Source organism: Pseudopipra pipra, chromosome 7 (genome assembly GCF_036250125.1).
Source record: "Pseudopipra pipra isolate bDixPip1 chromosome 7, bDixPip1.hap1, whole genome shotgun sequence".
NCBI classification, from domain to species: domain Eukaryota; kingdom Metazoa; phylum Chordata; class Aves; order Passeriformes; family Pipridae; genus Pseudopipra; species Pseudopipra pipra.
The window spans coordinates 29,664,176-29,689,181 of NC_087555.1; the positions used below are offsets into that span (position 1 = coordinate 29,664,176).

The following is a 25,006-nucleotide window of genomic DNA, read 5'->3' on the forward strand; positions in this document are numbered from 1 at the left end:
ACATTCATTCAAAATGTGATTCTTTATTATTTCACATCACGCAGGGTTTGGTTTTTTAAACTTAATTCAGGGCTTCATTATTTTACAATAAATAAGGCTTAAATCTGTGAAGCAAAGATGTAGATAAACCCATTATTTCCTCTGTTGCAGATCAAATCTGTTTTTGCTCCCTTTGTTCTGTCAGTAAGGGTAATCTTGTTGTGGATCCAACCATTTCTCCCACAGTGTACCCCTGCTTCCCTCGCACAGATCTGATGTGCAGATTGCCTTTTTCTCCACTGTGATAAGCTGCTACAGTCTCTTTGTTCATTCCTTCCTATTGATTGAAGTTCTCTGTGATACCAACAGGAAGCGAGTCTATTAGGACCATAATCTTCCAGCCTTTTGCACACCCCAGCCTGCAAGGAAGTTGTTGGTTTGGGACAGAGATTTTTTGCAAAGCTCTACGATTTCTATAACATGCAAGCTGAGCAGGAAGAAACTTGTTTTTCGAGGTCTCTTCCTAAAGACCTCACACAGAAAACTGCACGGAATACAATTTGTCTGGCTTGGAAGGATGAAAGGCTGAGTCAATCCTGCTGGGAATTGAACCTCACATCTGTCTTCATGTGCCTCAGAATCACATCGCTTTCCTGGCTCTTATTGCAGATACATGTGGCATTTTGAATGGGACTCAGCTGAATGGATTCCTGGATGAAAGCTTTTTTTTTTAATTATTTTTCTTTTTTTCCTTATTTTTTTTTTGTGGGTGTGCACACACCTGTGTCTTCCTTAATTCTTTTAAGCACAACCTGTACATACTAAGCCATCATCAAGAAAACAGCAAAGAAAAAGAAAAAATGGAAGAAAAGAAAGAAAACAAAACAAACCATTCCAAGTTAGCCTCCAGCCAGGGATCCTTCAACTCGTGTGTCTGATCAAAAGCCAGTAAACTAAACTCCAAACAACTTCTATGTCCAAGTCAGGGTACCATTCAGCAGATTCAGTGGAGGTGTTTCCCAAATGTCCTGTAATTCCACCTGGTACAAATCTCTTGATTGTTTATTTTTTCTTCTTTCCTCTTTCTGGTTTTTTTTTTTTTTCTTTTTCCCTCCCTTTCAAGTGCTAACATGGAGATATTCTAGTGCAAAAGAGAATCTGCTTCTGTATGTTTAGGTTTGTCTGAGCTATTCAAATTTGCAATAGAACATGGGTCAACGTGCCTTATCTCACTGTGATTTCAAGAGAACTATGCTGATTTACTCCAGATGAGATTCCAGCTCCCTAACTGCCAGATGGGGGAAGCACACATACCAGGTGTCCTCCCCTGCTTGGATGTAATCTCTGAAAGCGTGCTAAATTGTTCATAAGATGTTCACTGTACAGATCCTGTCAGAATGAACAAATTAATGTTTTCAATCAGCTGAGAGATCTCAGCCAATTAATTCTGGGTCAGAATTCTACCCTCAGAAGTGCACAAGCAGAGTTACTCTTTAAGGTAGCAGGTGTTAGGTGCACACACTAGACATTTATGCTGATTCTCAGAAAACTGACCCCTGGCCATTTGTTTCATATTACTTTACTCCCCAACCAGGAAGACTACTGTTCTCATCTCTCATTTCTGCCCAGATCTGTCTAAGCACACCCTCAACTCCCCTATATGAGGAAAGGAAATGAAAAAGAGAAGAAAAGAAAATAGGGAGGAAGAACTTGATGAAAGGGAGAAAAGGAAAATCCAGTTGATATCTAAGAGATACAGGCATAAGACCAAGATAACTTCTGCGTTAGATAGGGAAATTCCAGAAACAGCAACAGGAAATATGGAATTAGCCTCATACAAAAAAATCAGGGTATCAAGGTGTATTAAAAGTCACTGAGGAAAGTGGCTTCTTGGCCTTCTTCCCACCTTTCCCCACAGCCATTCTGGAGCATGAAAGCACACTAGAGTTTTGTTCTAAATTTTCTGGGTCCTAGGAGAACCACCCTGGTTATTCTGCAGCTTCCACACAGAGGCCTAGCATGCAGTAGAACTGTGCAAATCTGTGGAGAAATACAGAGTACAAAATGTCTGAGGCTGTGCTTTGGAGCAACCATGTGACACAGCACAGCAGTCCCTGAGGAAAGTTAGTAACAAGTGGTCTGAGAATACCTTGTTACCGGCTGGAATCTGCATACAGAATTTGCAACTTAGGTGAATAGGTTGTGAGTCAGGAATAAGTGTAGGTCATTACTTTAAAGTTACTTTTGGATTGGATCAGAGGCACAAAGATACCCTATGGACTTCTTTATTTTTGGGGAGAAATTTTTCTCAATCTTTCCTGAAGCCTTGAAACGCACGGACAATTATTATTTCAAATCTCATTTAAGCAGTTTTTATGTTCCCAACAGGAGATATTCTAGTCAATAGACTAACTATAAATTTAAGCATTCAATTTAAATGGTACTGAGTATCCAGTGGACAGTAATGGCTCCTGTTCCAAACTAACAGTTAGTAATTTATAATTTTAAATGCAACTTCTTCCAACTCATTCAAGTGGTGATTTTTTGACGTGAATATGCTTCTAGCATGAAGGGTTACATTGAACTAAGCTTTTTGTGTCTGCCACAGTGTGTGACAAATAATGCCCAAATCAATAGTCCTATGCCATGAACTAACACTTTGCAAAAATCCTTAAAAAAACTTGCTCTGCGTACGTGACTCTACATACACAGCACAGACCACTTTGCATTGTTTCAAGATATCAGAGTAAAGCATTCACAGGCTGCATCTCTTAAAAACTTTTTAAACCAGATGATGTCAACTACTCCTGCTAGTGGCAGAAGCAAAATTAACAAAGTAATTGATGTGACATTGTCTATATACAGCAGCTCAATGCCAGACAACCTGGTGGACATGTGGTTATATGCATCGGATCTTCTTGAGACTTCTCCCACCTACTGTGCAAATACAGTCTGGGGATATGGCAATAGATGAGTTACATGACTACAAGAGCTTTTACTAAAATTGGTAGAATTCTGCAGTTTTGATAAGAGCCATAACAGTGTGATTCCAGCAGCAGGAGCACTGGTCTATAAGGTATAAAGGTCTTTTGTTCATTGTTTCGATCAAGAGGTTCATGGAACATCCCCAAAAGGGACTGACTCGGCTCCGTGCTCTTACACTGCATAGGAAATTATGTGAATTCCACCGCCTTGGCACAAAATACGATGACTTCAGCTCTATGCAGGGGTGTTTGGGGATTTCATATGAACAGATTCGACAGATTGTAAGTCAAACCGATCCAAGAGAACCTGCCATCCTTTCCTCTGGTCTTCTGGAAAGCATAGTTGTCCCTGGTAGATTTGTACTTTGTAGACAGGAATGTTTTGGAATTACTCTTTGTCACTGCATCTTTGTGCACTGAAGTGTTTACAATGCAAACACTTTATATCCTTGATTACACAGCAGCATGGTGAATAGCTTTACAGTACTAATAAAAGAGGATGCTGATGCCAGAGTTGAATTGGAATTCTTTGCTTTGAATCTCATAGCAATTCATGCTGCAAGTGCTTTACTAACAAGCCACAGGTGAACTCTTCAGGAATGGATAAAACTGTGATTCTGGAGTGGTTTTGTGGCATTATACATTCATCCTACAGGGTACTGCATCTGTTATATAATTAGCTGTTCTTTTTTATAAATAGCCCAAAGTATGGCAGGCTGGTTTAACAGAAAAATGGAGGAAGAGAAAACATTAATGAGAAGTAATGAGGTGGCATAAGACAGTTAGTATGGGCAAAATATGAACATGTGTGCTGTGTCACTGAACTAAGCCCTGCTTAAAAGAAAAACAGGGTGGGAACCTTAGAGACTAAATTCCTCTTTTCTTTTGCAGAACAGGCAGCACACAGGAGAGCTTCCCCAATTTGTTCTGCCAAAGTGCATCAGCACTACTCTGGAGGCCTTTAAGAGTGAAAACATATTTTTTTCCACCCCTTTGCTCTCCAGAGTGTTCAGTTTCTGGCTGGCTGTTAAGGCTTCCAACCAAGGTGCTAAACCATATCAATTGCAATGGCATTGCCTTTTTTCTTTTTCTTCCTTTTCATGGATATCTGCCCACTGGCTGTCTAGCAGTCATCAGATGGTAATGGTGTCTGAGCCCTGCTGATCTGGGCCAGAAGAACATGTGAGACCCAGGGGGTTAAAGCCTTGGTATCCTATTAGCAGTCCCACTGAGCTGGACCAGGATTGGGAATTCCTTGAATACAGACTGTCCATCTTTCACTGAAACGAATGTGGGAAGTGATTTTAATGGGAGTTTTCTGTTGCTCAAATGAGTAGTGTTCAGGACAGGTAAATGACTGAGGGAAGACTGACAGATGAGACAATGCCAGAAACAGCTGGAGCTGTCACTGTGTCCTTTTGTGCTTCATGCTGATGGTTTTTTCTAAACATGCTGCAACCTCCCTTTTTGGATTGCAATATTGTGGCCTCCCTGCATGGTATGCGAAGACTTTTAGAAGGGGTGTTTGCTGAGCCTGGTTAAATGAGCATTTGTTTTTAATCCAGAAGAAACAAAAAACATGCCTTTGGATCTAGGTGTCCCTCAAGTACTGAGGAGGTGACAGGTATGCGCCGTTCCAAGGTGCCCAAAAGGACTCTTTTATAATTGTTACGTTTTTCTCAGTTGTTGCTGCAGACATAAGTGGCACTCTATGAAGTTTTCTGATGTTGACGAGATGTTGTTCTGTGTCACTGTTGCTCATGGTTCCTGGAATTCAGTTCCTTTCAGGTGTGGATGCCTGGTGCAAAATGTGCAGTGACGGAGGCCTGCCCTCAGAAATGCAAGACCTGGAACTGGCCATCCACCACCACCAGACCCTCTATGAGCAAGTAACACAGGCCTACACAGAGGTATGTGCTTTCCAGAGAAAATGTGAGTATCTGTTAAGTGATAACAGACATCTGACTGCATTTAGGAGCGTAGCTTTTCTAAATGAGGTAGGTTCTGGTTTCCATTTCTGCAACTCTTCCAAAGATGGAGTCAAACCTAATCCCAGGCTGTAGTAGGTGACTCCCAGCAATCTGCTTGTAAGGACAGAACAAAAGGACAAATCTGAGGGACAAACCCCATACAGAAATAAAATCTAGAACCAATGTTAGCACCCAAAGAAGAGCCATTTCACTGCCTTTGCTGAACTGGGAACCCTTTTAAGCCACCAGCAACTTTACTACTTTTCTTTTCCTCCTGTGCATGAGTCCAGGCTCTAGCAAGGGTATGCTGATGTCACAGAGCATGCCAAAGGCTTTTTCCTTTAATATACATCATCAAAGATATGTAAGGTCCTAAGTGCAATGAATGTTGCAAAAGACTGTGCTTTAGACAGAATCTAGAGTCATTTAGACTGGAAAAGATCCTTAAAATCATGAGTCCAACTGCTGGGCTAACACTACCAAGTCCACTACTAAATCCTGTCCCTAAGCACCATGTCAGATGTATTTGTATATACTGTTGTAAAATACTTCCAACCTAAATAGGTATGTGATTTTTTTTTCCTTTAAAAGAGGGTGGCAAGAATGCTAAGGCAAATTCTCTGGCATTTTGTCAAAAAAATCCACAATCCACATGAAGTTTTTTACTTGCTTTTTCCCCCATTCAGGCTGCAGCATGAAATAAAAGCTACTGACAGTCAACACTCAGTGCCTTTGACTGTGCAGTCCAGGGTCTGTGTTTAGTCCATGTCATTTTGCAGAAGGGCTCCAGGACCTTCCTGGCATCTAGGAGAATCCTTTTAGGAATGAAACTAGTCTAGATGTTCATCCCAAACATGGACCAACCTGCAAATTACCCTGGTGGTAGGAATCCATATGTGTTATCTGTTGTATTCTGTTAAACATGTGTCCAGGACTCAGGTTTGTTGGAAAGTAAACCTCAAATTACCTGAACACTTGGGTTTATTTGCATTTCTCATTTCCCTGTATTGTGTTATGCTTGACTGTCTTGCTGGCTATGAAGGGATTTTGCTCCTTGCAGTTTTCTAAGCTGGACTAGAGGACTGTGGCAGTGTTTGCTATACTTAGTAAGTCACCAAGTGAAGACTGCATAACGGAATATAGCAGCTCTCCTACATGCCCAGCCCTTGTTCTGGTCATCGTGGCCTTGTAAGAATCTATAGTATAAAACAGAAGAGAAACTGATTTGCTCTTCTAGGCTTGGTGGTTGGCACTCACACATACACAGTGCAGTTGTGCAGGTACTTTGATGATAAATATAAGGAATGTTAGATACAAACCTCTTCTTTCCCAAATGCCCGCAAGAATTTGAGAGTTAGTCAATTAGAATGAGCAAGTCTGGGTTGCAGTGGCAAAGGGTGCTTCCTTATTCAGTCCTTAGGCTTCTTTGGAACAGTGGATTGTGTGAGCAAAGACAGAACAGTCTTGTTGACCTCTAGTTGCAACTATGAATTTCATACAAATACCCAGTCAGGTTTTTAGGTTGCATTTAAAAATATTTCGAAAAACTATGTCATATTGGGATTAAATAAAAAATAATAATGTTTGAAATTGGCATTTTCTTTATAAGCCCCAATCTTAGATTTTGTGAAATCAAAATTTGTTTAAAACTCATTACCAAAAGCAACTGTTAACATCCATATTGCTTTTGCTGATGCTTCCTCAGAAAGCTATAATTAATCACAAGCACAGCTGTTTAAAACATCCCTATACTATTTTACTAATAAGTAAATTTTTAAATGGTATGTAGAATTGCCAGAAAGGTTATAGTCTTTCATTTCAGAAATGTTCATCCTTTTTCCCACAGATATGTGGTAAGGTGAAAAGTCTTAGGAGTCCTGCCTCCTATCCACATGCCTATTCTCCAATCTATATAATGCCCCTTCTCATAGAAAACAGTGTCTCTTCCCTCAGAGCTCTCTATGGTAGGATGAAAACTGTAGCATTTTCTTTCCTTTTCATTGTCATTGAAAACCCCTGTTTCTATTTTCCTGCAGTCACTGAAAATCTCTGTTTCTATTTCTGTAATTCGGAAAGATTTGAAATAAGAGTAATCATTCCTTGAAATAACCATTTAATATGGATATTTAATAGGATACTAGCTAACATTTAATATGTTATGGGCCTATTATGTTCTCTTACAGAGTATAACAAAGCAGTTCAAATTCACTTCAGTAACCTAAGAGCCATCCAAAGAACCTTAGGAAGACTCTTTTTATCCATCTTGCCATAATTGTAGTCATAATTATTTGCCTTATTTCCTTTATTAAGCTTGAGTGAAGCTCAGAACTAGTGGAGGTGGAGATCATGGACGTGGTATGCAATCCACATCTAAGAAATCTCCTGCACTAAGCCAAGCTGCTGGCAGAACAGGCCTTCTTCCTTTGAAGAACTTAGTTGTGGCCTTGCTTTTCTTTTGTGTAGAGCAGGGCTGGAGGGAGAAGAGGCACACAAGGTATATGCATTTGTCAGCTTTCCCTCTTGCAAGGAGATCTCCTCTTGATTTCTGTAGCCAGGGTGTATTTATGTTGCTCCACCAGTATTTCTTGTGGATGAGGAGACAAAATCTACTGAGGAGACAAAATCTACTGCAGACCTCTACTGGGGTAAAGATAAGGTTAGGAGGGAAAGAAAGGCTTTCTCCAGTTATGGTTGATGGTAAGAGCATCTTCTTCACTGTGCCATAACTGCTCTTCACTCTCTGTTCCTAAAGGCATGATATATTCACTCTAAACCCCATTTTTTTTCCCCAGTGCCAATCATAGCTGTTCAACAGATGGCACTATTAGTCTAGCCACTTGCAAGGCTCTGGAACTCTTTCTTACCCTCTTTATGGAATATCTGCAGATTTTAACTTATTCCCTAGTTATGTACAGGGCATCCATGGAGATTATTCCACTAGCACAATAAAATCTATTTTTTGCTTCACCCAAGGTCACATAACTTTTGCATTCTGCCTATCCTTCTCCTACCATGAAGCCAAAATGCAGGAATATCACCAGATGACAGGAGTGTATATGTGTGTCGTGTCAGGTAATGAACTAAATTTTCCCATGAAGTCCAGCAGCAATTCTATACTTTTCAAAATAAGTGAGGAAGTATCAAGTTTGCTTTGACAAATGCAACACTGGCACTTACACCTTACTGGGACTTCAAGTCATATGGGCTCCATTCAGCCTAAGACTTTTGCAATGCTTAACAGTATGTCATTAGTGAGACGTAAGTGAAATGATGTGACTAAGCCGGGTTGTTAGTGCTTGTCTCCTTGCACGGTCCTTGAAAAATTAAAAAAGATTCACATGAAAAGAGATTTGTTGATTTATTTTTGCAGTTGTAAGGAGAAGGAAATGACTGCAGGAGCACAGTAGGTAGCTTCTCGATTTGTGAAGCTGCTCCCTTCCTTTCTGAAATGTGTTCAATTGGAGAACTCTGAGAGCACAAACCTTCTGAACTTATTGATTGGGAATGCAGTAATAGTCACAACAAAAATACTTTTGGAAAATAAAGTTTTTAAGCCAAAGAATTTCAGAGCTGCAGAAGATATGAAACCCTGGAATATGTATGTAATCCTTGTGAATACTGAGTACCACTGGTTACCTCATGGTCACCATGCTCCTTGTCGTATATCTAGTCTGGTATGACAGGACAGGCATGTAAATTGGAGAGCACTGAAGCACTTCTAGTAGCCTCCAATTTGTATTAATGATTATTGGCAGGACAACAGAAGCCCTTAAAGTCTGGTTTTTATCTCTGGCTGTGCAGAGAATAACTGGAAGGCTATGCCCATCAGGGAAAAATCATAACTTGTAGTCTCTGAGGCTTTTTAAATAGACAGCAGAAACAAATTGCCATGCAAGAGATCAAAGCCTACATCCTGTAGAAGAGAAAGGAGTATGAGACAATGCAGAAGCTGTAGGTATTAATAGATCTATATTATGGCACAAACTTTCCAGGAGAGTTGTCCTGAGTAAAGCATGTCCGTCATATTTTCTATGCATTCTCTGCAGTCAGGGCAAACTTTTGAACCTGCATTGTTAGTCCCAATTCTGCTGTGATTGCTATTAGTGTAAATCAGCAGGGACTATACTAAAACTGTTGTACCACCACCCAGGGACTGATTCAGACGAACTGTAATCCCAGAGCCCAGTAACAGGAGCATAGTGAATATAGACAGTGAATTTTAGCCAGTGCAAAGAGGGAGTTTCTAATAAGCTGCACCCAAATGTGCCCATAGCCTTGGTTTCCTGTTCCCAGTGATTAAGTTGCTGCTGATTGTCTTCCCACAGATAAAATAGGATGTACTATGCCTTATCTCTTTGCCTGTCTAGAAGCTGCTTCTTCCTGAGTATCAGATAATACCATATCCATAATCTTGCCGAGGTAACATCTGTGCCTCAGTGTTTCCTCCTAAAGTCCTCCCTCATATCACCACTATCCACTATTGCTGTTCCCTCTGTGACCCCAGAAGGCACCAGCATGTGAAAAGAAAGGCATGTTTCAGCTGATCTTCAGCAGCAACTGAATTTAGTAGGGAAAGCTACTCCCTGTGGGCTGGCCAGTTATTTCTGGATCTTATTTCAAATTGCCTTGAATATTTAAAAAAATCTACAAGGATTTGCTTAAGCCCACCCAACATTCATAAATATGATGAGATTTGACTCCAGTTTTTGCCAGTATAAATCTCAAAGGGTCTCTTGATTTCTCTGAAAATGCACCAGATACACAGTGCTGCAACAGACTGGGATGTGGCATGACTTGCCAAAAAATACCCCAAAAGTTTGGGTATTTAAGGATATTTGCTACATTTGGACAAGCAACTTACAATACAGAAACAAATGAGACTTGGCAATCCTTGAGATGTGTTTTAACTTTGACTGATAATGTTCAAAATTTAAACTAGATGAAAAACATTCATTAATCTATTCCCTGGCAAGATTGGTAATTGTGATTGCATAGAAATAAAAACACTTTTCAGAAAATCTTGTCATTTTCATTGCAGTTTGTTTTAGAGGGAAAAGAAAAAATTGAACCAGGAAAAGAGAGGGATTCCAAGAGCGTCCTCATTCACCATTTCTGTTGAAAAAAATATTTTAATTTTGTAACCTGCAACTGAAAAATATTTCAAAAAGCCATTTCTAGAGAACCAGTGCATGCACACACTTTTTAATAGCAATTTGGTTTTTATGGTTCCATTTTTCATATTGCCCCCGCAATATGAAAATGCTCCAGGAATGTTCCAGGAAAAAATTCTGGCATAAAAAATCTGTCATTCTTTTTTTTTAAATTCCCAAATGCCTTTGCATCTGTAAATGTATTTTAATATTCTCAAAAAAGGTTACATGTGGCTGGCTTTGCATTAGCTAGCCAACTGTAGTCCTTTGAAAATGGAGACCATAGGTTCCTCTGAGGTATTCCTGGGGAAGAAAAGAATCACTGTCATATACTAATTTATTTTTCACTGCCACTAAATGAAAATAAATGAAATACAGAATGGAATGTCACACTTCTCAACGTATAGACATACTTAGTAATCCTTCGAAGAAAGGACTGTCCTTTATCATACAGAATATGAATGACTCTGCCATCTGTGGTTTTCTTAAAATGCCACCTCCTCACAGAAATAGGCCTGCTATTGCAAATGCCACCTGTCACTAGCCAGGATATGTCAAAGATTTTCAGTGCCCGAGTGTCAGAATGTAACATAGCCTTGGGATGTGTGCGTGCAGTCCCAGCAGTGCAGTACCTCTGCTCCTGCTGAGTGACACAGCAGGCTCACTGGGAAGCAAAGGCAAGTGCTGAATGTGTAACTACAAGTCAAAGAGAGATGTGATGAGGTCTTTCTTCCTTTTTGACTTAAATAAGGAAAACACACAGGGGAAAAAGAATGAGCTAGAATGTTCTCTGTCGGCTACTGAATGTTTAAGTATCAGTGCAGTGAAGTAGACCTATTTCTTCACTCAGGTGAGCCAGGATGGAAAAGCCTTGCTGGATGTTCTACAGCGTCCCCTGAGCCCTGGGAATTCTGAATCCCTCACTGCTACTGCAAACTACTCCAAGGCTGTTCACCAGGTGTTGGATGTGGTACATGAAGTCCTGCATCACCAACGGCGCCTAGAAAGCATCTGGCAACACAGAAAGGTCCGGCTACATCAAAGGCTGCAGCTCTGTGTGTTCCAGCAGGATGTTCAACAGGTAATATCACTACTAAAAGAGATAAAAAATGACCATTTCTTTTCAGCCCATAAAGATTGGTGACTCGTCTAGAGGCTATTCCCATAACCAAGATTTCACAGGCAGCTCTATGTATGCTAAAATCCTAATTCACCTTTCAGTACATCTCTGTTTCACGTTGGCAATCATCAGTCAGTCCATTGATTATTGATCAGTCCATTCCCCATAAGAAATGTGACACTATTTTCAGTGTTCAGTTTTTCACAAGTGAGCAATTAGCTGTAGGTGCTCTACTGTTTCTGAGAAAGTGATGTTTAATAAAAAAAAAGAATTTCAAGTGTAAAAAGCCATTGAACTGTGGTGTATTTCACTTTCCTGTGAGGAAACAACATAGACATTTTAGTGGTGGTGTTTAAATGATCTTTAGATGTTCCTCTGCTATGAGTTTGCTGGCTCCAAATTAACTTCACACCCCAATGTTCCGATCCCATCTCACAGAGGTACAGTGTGTAGGGTACAGGCTCACCTCTGAGAACTTAGGCTCCAGGTGAATAACTTTTCTCTCCCAGAGGAATCCATATGAATGGATAAGTGACAGTAGGTGTGAGACGCCATGTTTGTAGCTGCCTAATATGCAAGCACAATCAACAGATGTTACAGGGCTCTGCTCATTCAGGATGGTGTGGTTTGTTAATGGGCCCCATTACAGCCCGAAGCAGATGTTGGTGGCAATATGGTACTTGCTTAAATGAAGAGCCTGAATGCTGTAATCATGTTTATGGAGCATTCTAATGTCCCTGGGGTTCTTTATGTCATTGCCTTCCTCCAAGTGAAAAATGAGGCAGAAACAGAGCAACAAAATTGTCACAAGTAAAATAGACATGAACCAACAAGGAGAGGGGACAGGCAACTTTTATTCAACATGCAAATCTGGGGTCCTGTTAGTGGCACAACTGGAGTGCACCAGCACAACTGCAGCTGTAGATGTCCTTTGCAAATATGTATGGCCATTTCTTTGGCAGTCTTTAAAAGTTTGCCATTATTTCTACCTGCCTAATTTTTCCTCTAAACCCACAAAAATATTCATGCCGTATATATATAACTAAAACTGGGACTGAATGTAGTGAATGCTTAATTTAAGCAACTTTGCTTTCATTATATGTCAGCAAACATGCTGCATGGTAATGAAATTCATAAGCTATATATTAAATAGAGCATGTACTTGGAATTCAGTTAGAATACTTTCAGCAAAATATACAAAGTTAATAAGTTTTAGGGTTACAATCTCAAAAATCAAGGGTTGTAAATTGTGATGGTTTTGTGATTTTTCTAATTGTGGTATATAATGTCAATAAGAATCCATATTATCTTAGATATTCTTCATTCCCTACGGTGATTTACACTTTTTTTTTCACTCTTTCCAAACCAAAACTTTCTCTCTTACGTCTTCTGAATTCAGTAGAAGTGTTTATGAGATTCATTCATAAAACCCATTCAGACTTTTACTCTCCACATATACAAGGCAATGAGGCTGTGTCACTGGGTTTCAGAAGGAACAGGTCTTTTGTATGTACTGTGACTTTTGGTGAGAGGAAAAGAAAGAAGCAGTAAGTCACTGGAGCACCATTGCTTTAGAGAGCAATACTCTGTGTGAGTTCTGTTGGCAGCAGTCTTTCCAAATTTTTCTCTTAATGGGTAGTTATTATCTGGGAAGCAACAACTTAATGACAGACGTCTTTCCATCCTAGCACACACTGGAGGCATCTCTTTGTCCTACTTAGAAAGTAGAGAGGAAGAGATGAATCATTCTGTTCACTAAACATCTGTACTATTCAAGATAAATGCTTTGTAACTCATAAATGAAATTATCAGCTAAATGTGAAATATGAATTGTAGATTCTGTGAGGAGGAGGAAGATATCTGAGGATGTTGATGAGGGCTTTGAAAATAAACACCTGTATATTTGTCGTGCAATTCCTATTTTGCTTATTTTGTTAAATGCCCATCAGTTGGCAGATGAAGCTCTCTACCTGTATGTTTTCACTAAAGATATGCAGCATTTATCTGTAATAATTTCTTGACTTGTCAAAATTTAATAACCTTAACTGAGTTCTTCCTGGTTCAAGTCTAAAATGAAAATATGTGGGAGAACAAATCGTGACAGGAGAGCTTAGAGTTTATTAGAATTTGCTGTCTTCTAGACGGGTAATGCTACAGTATAGTTTCTCTAAGGAAGATACTCCCCTTTCTACCCAGCTCAAAATTAAATGTGTTCTCAGAGATGCAGTCTTCCCTGTCAGGATGTCTCGTGGCTCACCCTCTCCAGCTGTTGGCTAGTACAGTACAAATTCTGGTGAAAGATGATCTCTCTGTCAGAACTTTCACTCCCTCACTTGTTCATCTATACCTTTCTCTTCATGTCACCTGTTCTGTGTCAATCTTGTTTTAAAAGTGGATGTGAATAGGGACAGGTTTTGTTGTTTTGCACATTCTTAATACAGACTCAAATATTATTTTGCATCCTCTCAGTCTGCTATTAATAGCTATTAATAGCTTTTGGGAAAGACACATCTCCAAGAAGAGATACTTATGGATCCTGAGAGATCAATAATTCCTCATCTAGCTACTCTAGTGAGTCTTGCCAGAGGGATCAAGTATTTGGGCATCAATATCAAGTGTTCACATAGAGGCCTTGCAAAACTAATTAGCTGGATGAAGGCTTTATGTAGGCCAAGTGTGTGCCATTTGGACTGGATTTAAGGGTTAAGATATGTTACACAGGGCTCATTCATATAATTCCTGGTGTACTCTGCACCGTTTGCAAGGCCAGACTACATGCTGCATGTACTAATGGCAGGTCAGGGCTGTGTTCTCAGATAGTTTCACACTGTCAAGGAAATACTTCTGATTCTAGCTGGGTTTTAGTTTGAACTGCACAAAATCCTTACAGTCACAGCACAATCAAAATACATGTTGTGCTGTAGAAAAAAAAACCAGTGTAAACACTATGGATTGCCAGGTTACAATATTAATGTAAGAAATGTTATGCTATAAAATATCATTAGAAATAGCCATTACTTCACACCATCAGACATTTTACAAGACTGTTTGCTATTATATCTATGTATTAATACAATGACATCCATTTGCACATGTGAACCAAGGTAAATAATGGAATGCTAAGGACAATGAGTAATGAATATACAGTGTTTTAAAGAAGGAAAGAAAATAAATGGCGTGAAACTGCATTTGCAGCCTTTACAGGAAGTAGAGCACCATTCACACAAAAGCAATAGCAGTTAAGACAATTTGTGAGCTGTTATGAGGCTCTACACAGGCAGGAACTGACAAGGAACTCTTTTAACACTAAAAGTATTTAGGATCATTATAAAAATGTTGGGTTGCTAAGTGTGTAAAATACTTCATTGCTTCAGTTGCTTTTTAGAAGTTCTGGGGTTTCGGATAAGGAAGAGCTACAGTGTTTGATCCTTTTAGAACACAGCTGTGGGAAGAGGTGATGAGATTCTGTCCTGCAGGCGAGGAAAAAAAATCCCTTTGGCACTCACACTGGTATTTTGTAATTGCTGCAGATTCTTCAATTTTTGTTACCTTTTCCCTTTTGCCTCCCTCTGCTCTGGGTCTTCCCCTTCTGCAGACGATTTACCAGCAAATTAACACCATTTCCATCACTGTTGAGATTTGAAATTGCTCTTGTGTAGGCTCAAATTTCCACTGCTTTGCACTGTTAGATTCTGATTTATCCTGCCAGCCTCTGCATGCATCTCTCCAAGCATCTAATATGTTCCCTTTGCCCCCATGAACATCAACACTGAAACAGCAAGAGTAGGATAAGGGTTGTACCACGAGCAGATGTTACCATGCAGCCTTCGAAAGAGGTGAAGTAAGTTTATAAGGCTGTTCTCCACCTCATTGCCTCCCCCATCCCATTTGTTTCATATGGGCAAGAATTTCATCTGAATTCTCTACTTTATAAGAAACTCATTCAAGAGAAGTTGTAAAGCCTGAAGCATACCTGTTAAAATAGAAGGAAAATGGAGACCCATTAGATGCATTATTGAAGTGGTCTGGACAAACCTTGAACTTGGTATTTTAACGCACTTTCATGGCAGAATAGTCAAAGTGCTACTCTCATTCTACAGGCCTTATGGCTTCTCACAGAAATTCTCAGTTCTTTCTGTCATTTTCATACATACATACAACACACAGCCTGGCACAGGCAGCCTGTTTCTCCACAGACTCACATAATTGTCCCAAGGTCATGGCTGGTGCTACTTTCTTCTTGCTTCACTTTGATTGTGTTGGCTGCCTGTAAAGGAAGAGCTGAAAAATAGGTGGATGTAGAGGTACTGTGTGGGGGGTTTCTTGGCTATGTACACAGTGCTGAGGTAGCTGTGGTGGCTTTGCATGGCAAAATGGAACAGGCCCATCATGCCAGATGAAGACCAGTGGCAAACAGCAAGATGACACTAACAATCAAGAGGGTGGTGGTACTCAGAGAGCTAGGACTGTTGCCTTACCAGCTGTAGCACTGTCTGAAATCCTCTTGGTTATTGAAAAGATCAGGCTGGACTAGTGGCAGGTTCATCTGATTTCTCTAAATTTGGGGATTTGCCTTCTGTTGGCTTCATGCCCAGATACATTAATGGACATAGTTTTGGTTCCCTTGCGTGGTTATCTGCCTCTGGTGATGGATAAAAAGGCCATGTGGCCATTCTGATAACATTACATTTACCAGCTGCCATTGTTGTGGGAGACTGCAGAGTATTGCAGAGGAAAGGCTGTCTCTCTTCATAACCAAGCACTTTAACTTGTAACGTGTCTGGCTTTTACTGGCAGAGAAAACAGATCAGGGCATAATTTGTATGGAAAAGTGTCCTGACAATGTCTATCTGTCTCCATACACTATCTGAGAATGCTGAACACTTCATGTGATACATGTGATCTATGTAGTTCATTTGCAGAAGAATGCTAGGGTACTTGAGGCAGTTCGTGTTTCATTTAGCTCTCACACCAGATTTTAGAGGATTAGGTCTGTACATCCCCCTCCCCGCCACATGCACATGCATACTCAGTTGTTTTGATCATTTGATCACTTCAAGGCAATGAAGAGTTCTCCACCATTCTGTAGTTTTCCAACGTGTCATAGTTTGTTTCAAAGACAGAAGAAATCAGACTATATATCTCCTTTTATGCTTTTTTTATATAATAATACTTGTAAAACAAGAGATTTATACATAAACAATTGCTAAGGAAAAAGAAAAATTAAGTCAGGATTCTATTTACTACCAGATGACTTCAGCCACAGCACCCTGCAGAAATACATCACATGCTCTGTGTGCCATCTGAGCAGATTTAGCCTGTAAATAGCTACCCCTGACAGATCACTAATTAAAACATTACAATTCAAAGCATCCTAGAGAATTTTCACAACCCCTTTGGTAAATTGATCAAGTCATGAGATGCGGTTAATGTTTGTCATTTATATGTTTACATTTTCAAGGTATTACTGCTGTAAGTTCCCTGAGCTTAGAAGGTATATGTGACCTTACCAGCCATGAGTGATAGTGAGTACAGGTTCTAATTATGGTTGTATTGCCCCCAAAAATTAATGAAGAAGGAACTCAGGAATCAATACTGGTAAAACTTCTTGGCAGCCTTCTCCCGATGGGATGCAACAGAAGGGAAAGCAACCTTTTGTTATCCGTGACCTAGAGATAAATCCCTTTGTTCTCAATAACTTTGTCCTTCCAGCAGTTGGTGAGGCCACAATGTCCTGGTTTGTTATTTGATATAAATATCTCACCACAAAATTCTGATAGACCATACAACTTTTACCTACAGAGCTCTAAAGGACCAACTTAATAATATGTGCATGTGTTTCCAAACCCAGGTATGTCTCTAACAGCCTCTTATGCTGTTAAATCTTCTCTGCTCTATTATTTATGCAGTAAAGGATGGTACAATAGTAGTAAAAGGGGGTTTTGTTTATTTGTTTCCATCCAGTCTTCATCACAGGCCATGCAATAAAACATTTTGGCAACTGCTTTTTCAGGGCAATTTTCATTCCATTCCTTTTGTTCCTGCCAAAGGAACTGGCACATTTTCAGTCAATGTGAGTGCGAGTCCAGGCAGTGAACAGACTTGTGGCCCCACTCATCTTCTGAAGAGGATTAACAAGTAACTAGCTCTGTCTTGAAAGTGAAGTGGTGGTTTATTTGTGCTGATTAGTATCCTGCAGATATTATGAAAGGAATTAATAACGGCATGGCCATTTAAATAACAAAAACGTTGCTGGGTGACTTATTTGCTTATTTTGAACTCTTAAAAGAGGACTGCCATTCCTTAATTTGGACCCTCAGTAGCATGGGATTATGCAGGAGTTTCAGATGATTTCTACAGGCTATAGACATACCTCTAAGCTCTGGTGGCAGCAGAGAGTAGTAGAATAAGAGCACCCTGCACAGCTATACAATCCCTACTTCTCAATGACCAGATTGTGTTGGATTTGCTGCACAAGGAAGCCATGCTAGGAAGGAGAATGAGAATGTTGCCCACCTATTTTCTGGTGATTTCATATGGATGTTTCCCTAGTTCCTTTAGCTTGTGAAGACACAGAGCATTTATAGACAGTACGCTCAGGGTTTCCAACACAAACAGGACAGGGTTCTAGAAAAAAGAACACAACTGAAAGCAACTTGCCAGCAACTCTGGCTTAGAAATCTGCCCTTCAAAAGGACAGAGCAGAGCTTCCTGACTGAGAGTGCAAATACTTGGCACATTGATACTTGAGCATGTTCAGACAGTGGCTGTTGGTACAGAGGCAGGCTCTGTGTTTCTGTCCAGGCAGTCACATTTGCACTCTGTAACCAGTGATCAGTGCATTGTGTAAGAACACCTGGCATGTCTTAGGCTATCAGGTTAAGAAGTAAATTGCTTTAAATACTTTGAACTCACATGAGAGAGGGAGCTCTGTTCTAAACTTCTGACAGTGCTCTTAAATTTAGACCAGTATTATCCTGTATTTTTTTGTGCCAAAATTCATCACAAAGAACTATAGTTTTAACTTTTCATTTAATGATATCATTCTGGAAATTCCTTAAAGGTTACTGGTTAACAGTACACTATCCTCTTCATAATTTGATTTAAAGTGTAACTTCAAATTATCTGGAAACAACCTTTCTCTCGTTCTTCCTCTTTCTTCCTCTATATGGTTATTAAGCCAAGAAGACAATTGTTCTTTGTGCTTTTAAAGAGTCACTGATGAAAAAATAATAATGATCACTTTTTAATTTATACACAGAGCAGTAGTGCAAGGGATGTCAAACTTCAGGGGCCAGATTCAGTTACCAACTGAAGTTTACTTAACACTGATGTATGAGCAGTGCGAGAACACTTTGATGAGCTTCACAGCTGTCTTGGGAGATAGGATCTGTAGAAATCTGAACCAGCCAGCTTGATCTCTGAACCTATTGAAGTGAGAAGAGGAACTGAAAAATAAAATTCCTTTGTCTGTCAAAAAGAGGTTTTCTTCTTCAGAGCACTGTCTGTCCTTCAAGACCTACTACTTTCAGATGGTCTGTTTTGCTACTTCTTGAACTGCAAATGTTTGGATTCTAACTGAGAGCTTACGCTAAGAAGGCCTTGTGGAAACCCTCTGAAATCTTACTGATTGACTCATTGAAGTTTTGGATCTGTCTTTTAGTGGATGAAGAGGAAACAACTCACAGTATAAAGAAATGGAGAAGGTGATATAAAGATGCAGTTAGTTCTCCGTAGGTAGATGTAACTATCTGTGGTCTGTATTTATCCTGCCCGTCTTTAGGATCGTAACTGAATCATCCAAGTCAGGAGCCTAATGCGTGGTCTCCTTTTATAGTCAACAGAGAGACACTGGCATCTTCAGAGAATGACTCAGTCTGTCTAAGATCTGAATTGTACCCTGGATACTTCCCTCTCTTATTTTTCACTGTCAGGGAAATAATGATAAGGTAGGCTCTTCAGACAAGACCTTCAGTTCTCTACCTAATGGTGGGTGAGATGTATTAGGATGCAAGAGCCCAAAGCCTGTGTGGTGTGAAGCACTTCTAACCATTCTGCCAGACATTCAGTGTCTCCTGATACAGGATTGGCTTTGCAGAAAACTGCAGGGAAATCAGTCCTAAAGGAACCGCTAAAATTTGCTGGTACACTTAATCAGAATTTGTAGTCAATGTGTATCATGTCCTCGTTGTCTTTTTCTATCCCAGGATTGTTTGCATGGCAGCCTCCCTGAAACTATGATGTGTAGTTTATTGTTCCTGAAAGGCATCCTTGGCTCTTATTGTGGTGGCAAAGGAGGAGAAAGAATTAGGCTTGTCTGTTACTGATTAGCCATACAAAAATAGGAGGGTTGCAGTGGCGAAGAAAAGAAATAAAATAGAGTTTTCTCCAGAAATATGTATATTTTTTGAAAACAACTGCTAGAATGAGTAATTGTCACTAAAGACATGGAGAAAAATAAGATCTTTGAATAGATGTAGACTGGAATTCCAGAAAACTTTCTCCCCTGTAACTTTAAGAAGCAATAATAACGGTAGTTCTTCTTTCTTATTAAGGTTTCTTTCATTTCAGGATTATGGGTTTTCTAAAAGGTTGATGTTGAACAACTTGCCAAAGGTCACTGAAAGCTTCATGAGTAGAACTTTTCATCTCAGGATGTCTGATTAAGAAATCCCTGCTCTAAACCCTCAAAATCATTGCTACTCCAGTTTTACCCCTTATGGAAATGTCTTATAGGATTTATTGGGACTATCTAAATATGAAATAAGGGTCTGTTATGCTATGAAATAAATATGCTATTTTGGGCATTGGTTTAGGAGTCCAAAATAGTCATTCTTTTCTACTCCATTTGTTTCCCTTGATCTTTCCTTTCAGTTAGCTGCTGATATGGCCTCCCAGCTTTTTTGTGGCCTTCCCTGTCACTCAGAGTGATCAATCCTCTTTCATATTGTTTTTGACTGATGGCCAACAAAAGGTATTTTCATTTACGTGAGAAAAAGCCTTGCCAGACAACAAAGAGGGTAATGATAGCTAGTTCCCAAAGTATAACTATAACAATTTCACTGTGTTTTCCTCCACAGAGCAGCTGCTCAGCCAGCTGGTTACTTTCCCCCCCCCCCGGTAATGAATTACACTCATGATTTGAGATTATTATGTCTTGCTGGGTAGCAAGAGCCAATTTAGGTTGAGCTGATCTGGCACCATTACCTGTTTCTCCTAGCTGCTCCTCTCCCTGCTAGTCATTCCCGCTAGTTCTCACTCCTCCTTCTGGCAGCTCTACCTTACTCCGTGCCACAGACTCCTTACGCTATCCGTGCTCCGCAGGGCTGTGCTCTCCAGCAGCTCCTTTCTCTGTTAGCGTGTCCTGTTGGCTGTGCCTGCTTTCTGTGGACTTACCAAACCAACTTGACTGAACAGTTCTGGTATTTCTGTCCTTGGAAGAGAGGTTGTGCACTATTTTGGACTAAACAGAGTGTTTTAGCTCACAGGAGACTTTTAGGCGACTTCTTTTGTTTCATATTCCTCATAGGGAACTCCTACTTACAAAACTTCTTGCTTGTTTTTAAAAGCTGTAACCTGGATTGTAGTTCTGGAAGCTATTGCCTGGGTTGGGGTAACCCTTCAGGCACATTTAGACAGAACTGGTTGGCTCAAAACCCTGTATTCTGTTACAGCTATAAACTTCTTTTATGTTATGCTACGGTTCCCTTTTAACAGAAATGTCTTTCAAATGTGAAAACACACAAACCAAACATATTTCAGGCCTGTCCGTTGGTCTTTCACCTTTGTACTCCCTTTGTTTTGATAGCTCTTGACTTGTTTCTTTCCTTCCTTTTGAATTTTTTCAGATGGAACGTGTGTTGAGGGATAGAGAATTTTTTTTTTTTTTGGCTTCAGCAACATATAAAACTTTCTGACCTTGAGACAATTCCCTTCCCAAATAAGGAGGAAAAGTTGTGGGGGAGGGAAATCACAAAATGAAACTTTTTTTCTACTATTATTTTCCCTTTCTCTCCAACAAAAACTACTAACTTTACACAGTCAAAACGCATTTTGGGTATTGTTACTGCTTGCTTACCTCCACAGGATTTCAAAGTGCACAAGGTGTCAGGAAACAAGAAGAGAAGGAAGTTCAGGATGATGGGATGCCATATCCTGAGAGCCACTGAGCTAGGAGAAAAACAAGAAAGAAAGCAGTTTTTCACAGAAAACTTCAGTTTGGAGAAAACTGAGTTTTTCTTTAAAAAGGTGCTCTTAGAGAAAGTCCCCAAACATTTCTGCTCTTCATTCTGCATGTGACTCTCACTCCTAGAGTCATTTAGGTGGCTCCTCTTTTCTCTTGAACAGCTCAAGGTTGCTGCTTACTGAAGGGACTTTTCATAAGCCTCATCCTGCTTGCACATATATTCTTGTTTATTATTGCATTACTAATCTGCCACAGGACTCTGGGGTCACTATCAATTCATTTACCTCCTACAAACAGCTCCTCACTGCTGTTATCCACGGCCTCCTTTGGTGAATCTGTGAGGTTATTGGCCTTTCACCCTTCGAAACCCTCACAGGATCATTTTCTGCTGTGACATATAGAAGAATCAGCCACAGATTACACAATGATGCAAACATCCTGGGCTTTTTATCTCAGCTCTGCTGTGTCCTGCATACCCAATGCCTGGCTCAGCGTGGGGTCTGTGTGCTACATGCAGAGCTTCTCACACACCACAGTAACTGAGCCCTTTCCCCACTTACTTGCAGTAGTGAACTGTGACTTCTTTGCCCTGGACACCCTGTGTCAAGCACAGCTGGTTTGCCTGAGAGGGGATTGACAGACAGGCAGCATAAGCAGAGGACATGCTGCAGTAGCCCTACAGCAGGAGAAAAGGTGTGGTGCAGGCTTGAATCCCTGGGCAGGACCAGTGTCAGGGGAGCACTGCCAGCAGGTCAGACACAGCCTTGCACTGCATTCCTTTCTCCCTGCACACAGCCTGACACACATAAACTGGGAGATAAAATGTTTGGGACATCTGGCTATTTATTTAAAAGACAAGAGATCCTAGAAAACTCCCTGATGAAGAATATCCACTGCTTTTATCCTTGTTCTCCTTCTCCTTTCCCACATGGTTTGTGCTCTTGTATTTTGCCTCTAGTCTCTAATTAGGTCAGAGCCCTATGGAGAAAGGTTATGTTTTCCTAGCTGTTGGCATGATGCTCAGCCCCAAAGGGCTCTGTTCCTGGCAGGGCTGTTTAAGACTTCTGCAGTGCTGTGCCATCCTGGTGAGTTTTTCTGTAATGCTACGAGACTCTGTACCAAGACCCATTTGTCCCAGTTGGGATTTGTTCTCTTACTAAACCTGTCTCTGCTGTGTGCTGTGATTGTAAGCCTTGTTAAACCAGGATGATTAAATCATCTGGTCCCAGTAGTAACCCAAAGCAGTGCTTTATTTAATATCTTGGTCAGTCAGCAGTTTCCTCTGCGGTGAAGGAGACAACTCAAGCACAGTGAGGAGTGCCTGTGTAGGGCCTGGAGCATAGTGCTTGCATTAAAGACTACCCTGTTGTAAAGCTCATCCTTCCTTTATCAGTCCTTTCTAATTGTTACTTACCTTTAAATTTCTTGTTTAAACTAGTAACAATTTAGGTGGGTTTACACTATCAAAATGTGCATTTAGTGACAGAAGTAATGATATCGTTATCTTAGTCTGACATTTATCTATTGGTGGATTTCTTTCTTTGTTTTACAAACTGAGGCACTGCAAGGGACCATAAAGCAAATCAGGGTCGGAACTGTGAAGAACAGTTGTGTTTTCTTCTGAATCTTTATCCACTATTAGTTTTGTTTTGTTTCTTCTCTTGAAGACCATAGCCCCATCTGTCATTGGCAGAGTTAAAATAAGTAGTTCTGCTTACATATTTGAGGATAACGTACTTTTCTAAAGAGCTCATGTAGCTCCTCTTTTCCCTCCCGTGTGCCTGCTGTATTTCAAGGGGTCCTTTTACATTTTTGGACACTCCCACTGAGAAAAAACCCGAAGCAAACAAATGCAAGGAAAACACTTCACAAGCCACAAAGGGCCACACTTTAAAATGCACAAATTTCTCTATAGGATCAGAAAGCTTTTCCTCACAAACATGAAAATCAACACTGTGACGCTGTGTTCACAAACATGAAAATTAGCTGTGATCATAGATGTCATTAGTAACAACTTGGAGGTCAAGACCTTAGAAATCTAAATCAGCTGGGTCCTGAGTGTGTCTCTACTTACTATCAAGTTGCAAATACTGTTTTTCTGTCAGTGTGGTGCCAGGGAAGCAAAGCAGTTACTAGAGGTAGGAAGAAACACAAGATGCTAAATAACTATTTAAAGAATTAATAAAATCTCTAGTACAGATGGTCACAGCAGAGTCTGAGCATTAACTCAACATACAAGAGGTTTCTAATAATTAAGATATTGTTTTATCTGTTGACACCGAAGAGCTGTAGAGATCCCCTACATAAGTGCACATGAGGAGGGAACTGGGCCAGACACTGAGCATGCTCAGATATTTCTATTCCTGGGAACTTCAAAGCCTAAAGTGGTGGAAGCAATCAGAAAGGAAAATGAAATGGAGGCTTGCTTGAGTAAAAAATCAAGAGCTTTGCAGGTTGCCTTTTCTTCAATGCTTACTCTGCCTGGGACAGTGTTCTTCCCATCCTCTTAAGCTATAAGAGACCTGGGATATTCTTTCAGAAAACACTGATTATGACCAAGCAAACAGCCCAGATGGGGAGACCCAGATCTTAGGCTAGATATGGCCCCAGCTGTGCCTGACGCGGCAGTTGCACCCTGTAAAACTGATCTGAAAGGACAAACTCGAGACAAGAAAGGGAGACCTGGGGAAAATGTATTAGCCTCAGAAGGAGAAAAATCACTGTTCTAACTAGTGCTATGGACAGCAACAACCAAAACCTTCTACACACCCTAGATAAGAAAATGCTTCTGAATATTATTGTTGGTAAGAGACTGACAGATTTGATGAGTTGTATTACTAAGTGATCACACTACAGCTAAGTGCCAGGTGTGATTCCTGAGAGCTGGAGAAAAGACTCACAAAGAGCAACACCAGCAGCATAACTGCAAAAGAAATATTCTACCTGCCAGCATCAAGAAGCTTCATGCAGAGCGCAGCATCATCTTTCTATGCTGATGCAGAACACACTTTCTGTGTCTTGTACAGAAGGAGCATGTACAAATGTGGTTATTTATAGCTTCTCCACCCACACTCAGCTTTGAAATTTGCTCTAAAAGAAGTTCAGCATTTAAGGAATACAACAAGGTTTTTAATCTGAAGATATTTTCTTTTCTTTTGATTTCCTTTAAAACAATATTCTGGGAACATTAGTAGCAATCCAGGCATTAAGGAAGAAACATTAGTTCTTCATTTGTCTGTCTATTGTTCTCTTACTTGGAATGTTTTTAAAGGGGCAGTTGCCAAATTTTGTGAAGTAAAATATTTAATCAAGAAAATGAAAGATAAGTGGGATACATTTGATAAACGTGAACTTTGCCAAAGGAAAGCAATGTTAAGTTGAAAGAAGTTCTTTCTCAGGGTAGGAGAGGCATGTGTATATTCCCACTCCCTTCTGGGGAGCTTGCATCCTAGAGGCTGGGGCTGTGTGACCTCAGCCAGTATCCAGAGGAAATGGACAAGTACTGCTGTGACAATGCCCAGCCTACACCCAGCCAGCTCTGCCAGAGCCCTGAATGGAACGTGCTGTTTCCAGAGACATAACTAAATCCTACATCTCACTAATTACTAGAGCTAGGA

The 25,006-nt window shown here is 40.2% G+C and overlaps 1 protein-coding gene across 9 annotated transcripts in view; it reads left to right on the forward strand.

The window, feature by feature from the left end:
- The window catches only part of KALRN (kalirin RhoGEF kinase), a 507,433-nt gene that overhangs the window by 237,614 nt on the left and 244,813 nt on the right, over nucleotides 1-25,006 (forward strand). For all 9 annotated transcript variants that reach the window (XM_064661424.1, XM_064661428.1, XM_064661425.1 and 6 more), the window contains exons 9-10: nucleotides 4,742-4,873; nucleotides 10,934-11,164. In XM_064661424.1, coding sequence (XP_064517494.1) covers nucleotides 4,742-4,873; nucleotides 10,934-11,164 — 363 coding nt within the window. The remainder of the gene's footprint in view (nucleotides 1-4,741; nucleotides 4,874-10,933; nucleotides 11,165-25,006) is intronic.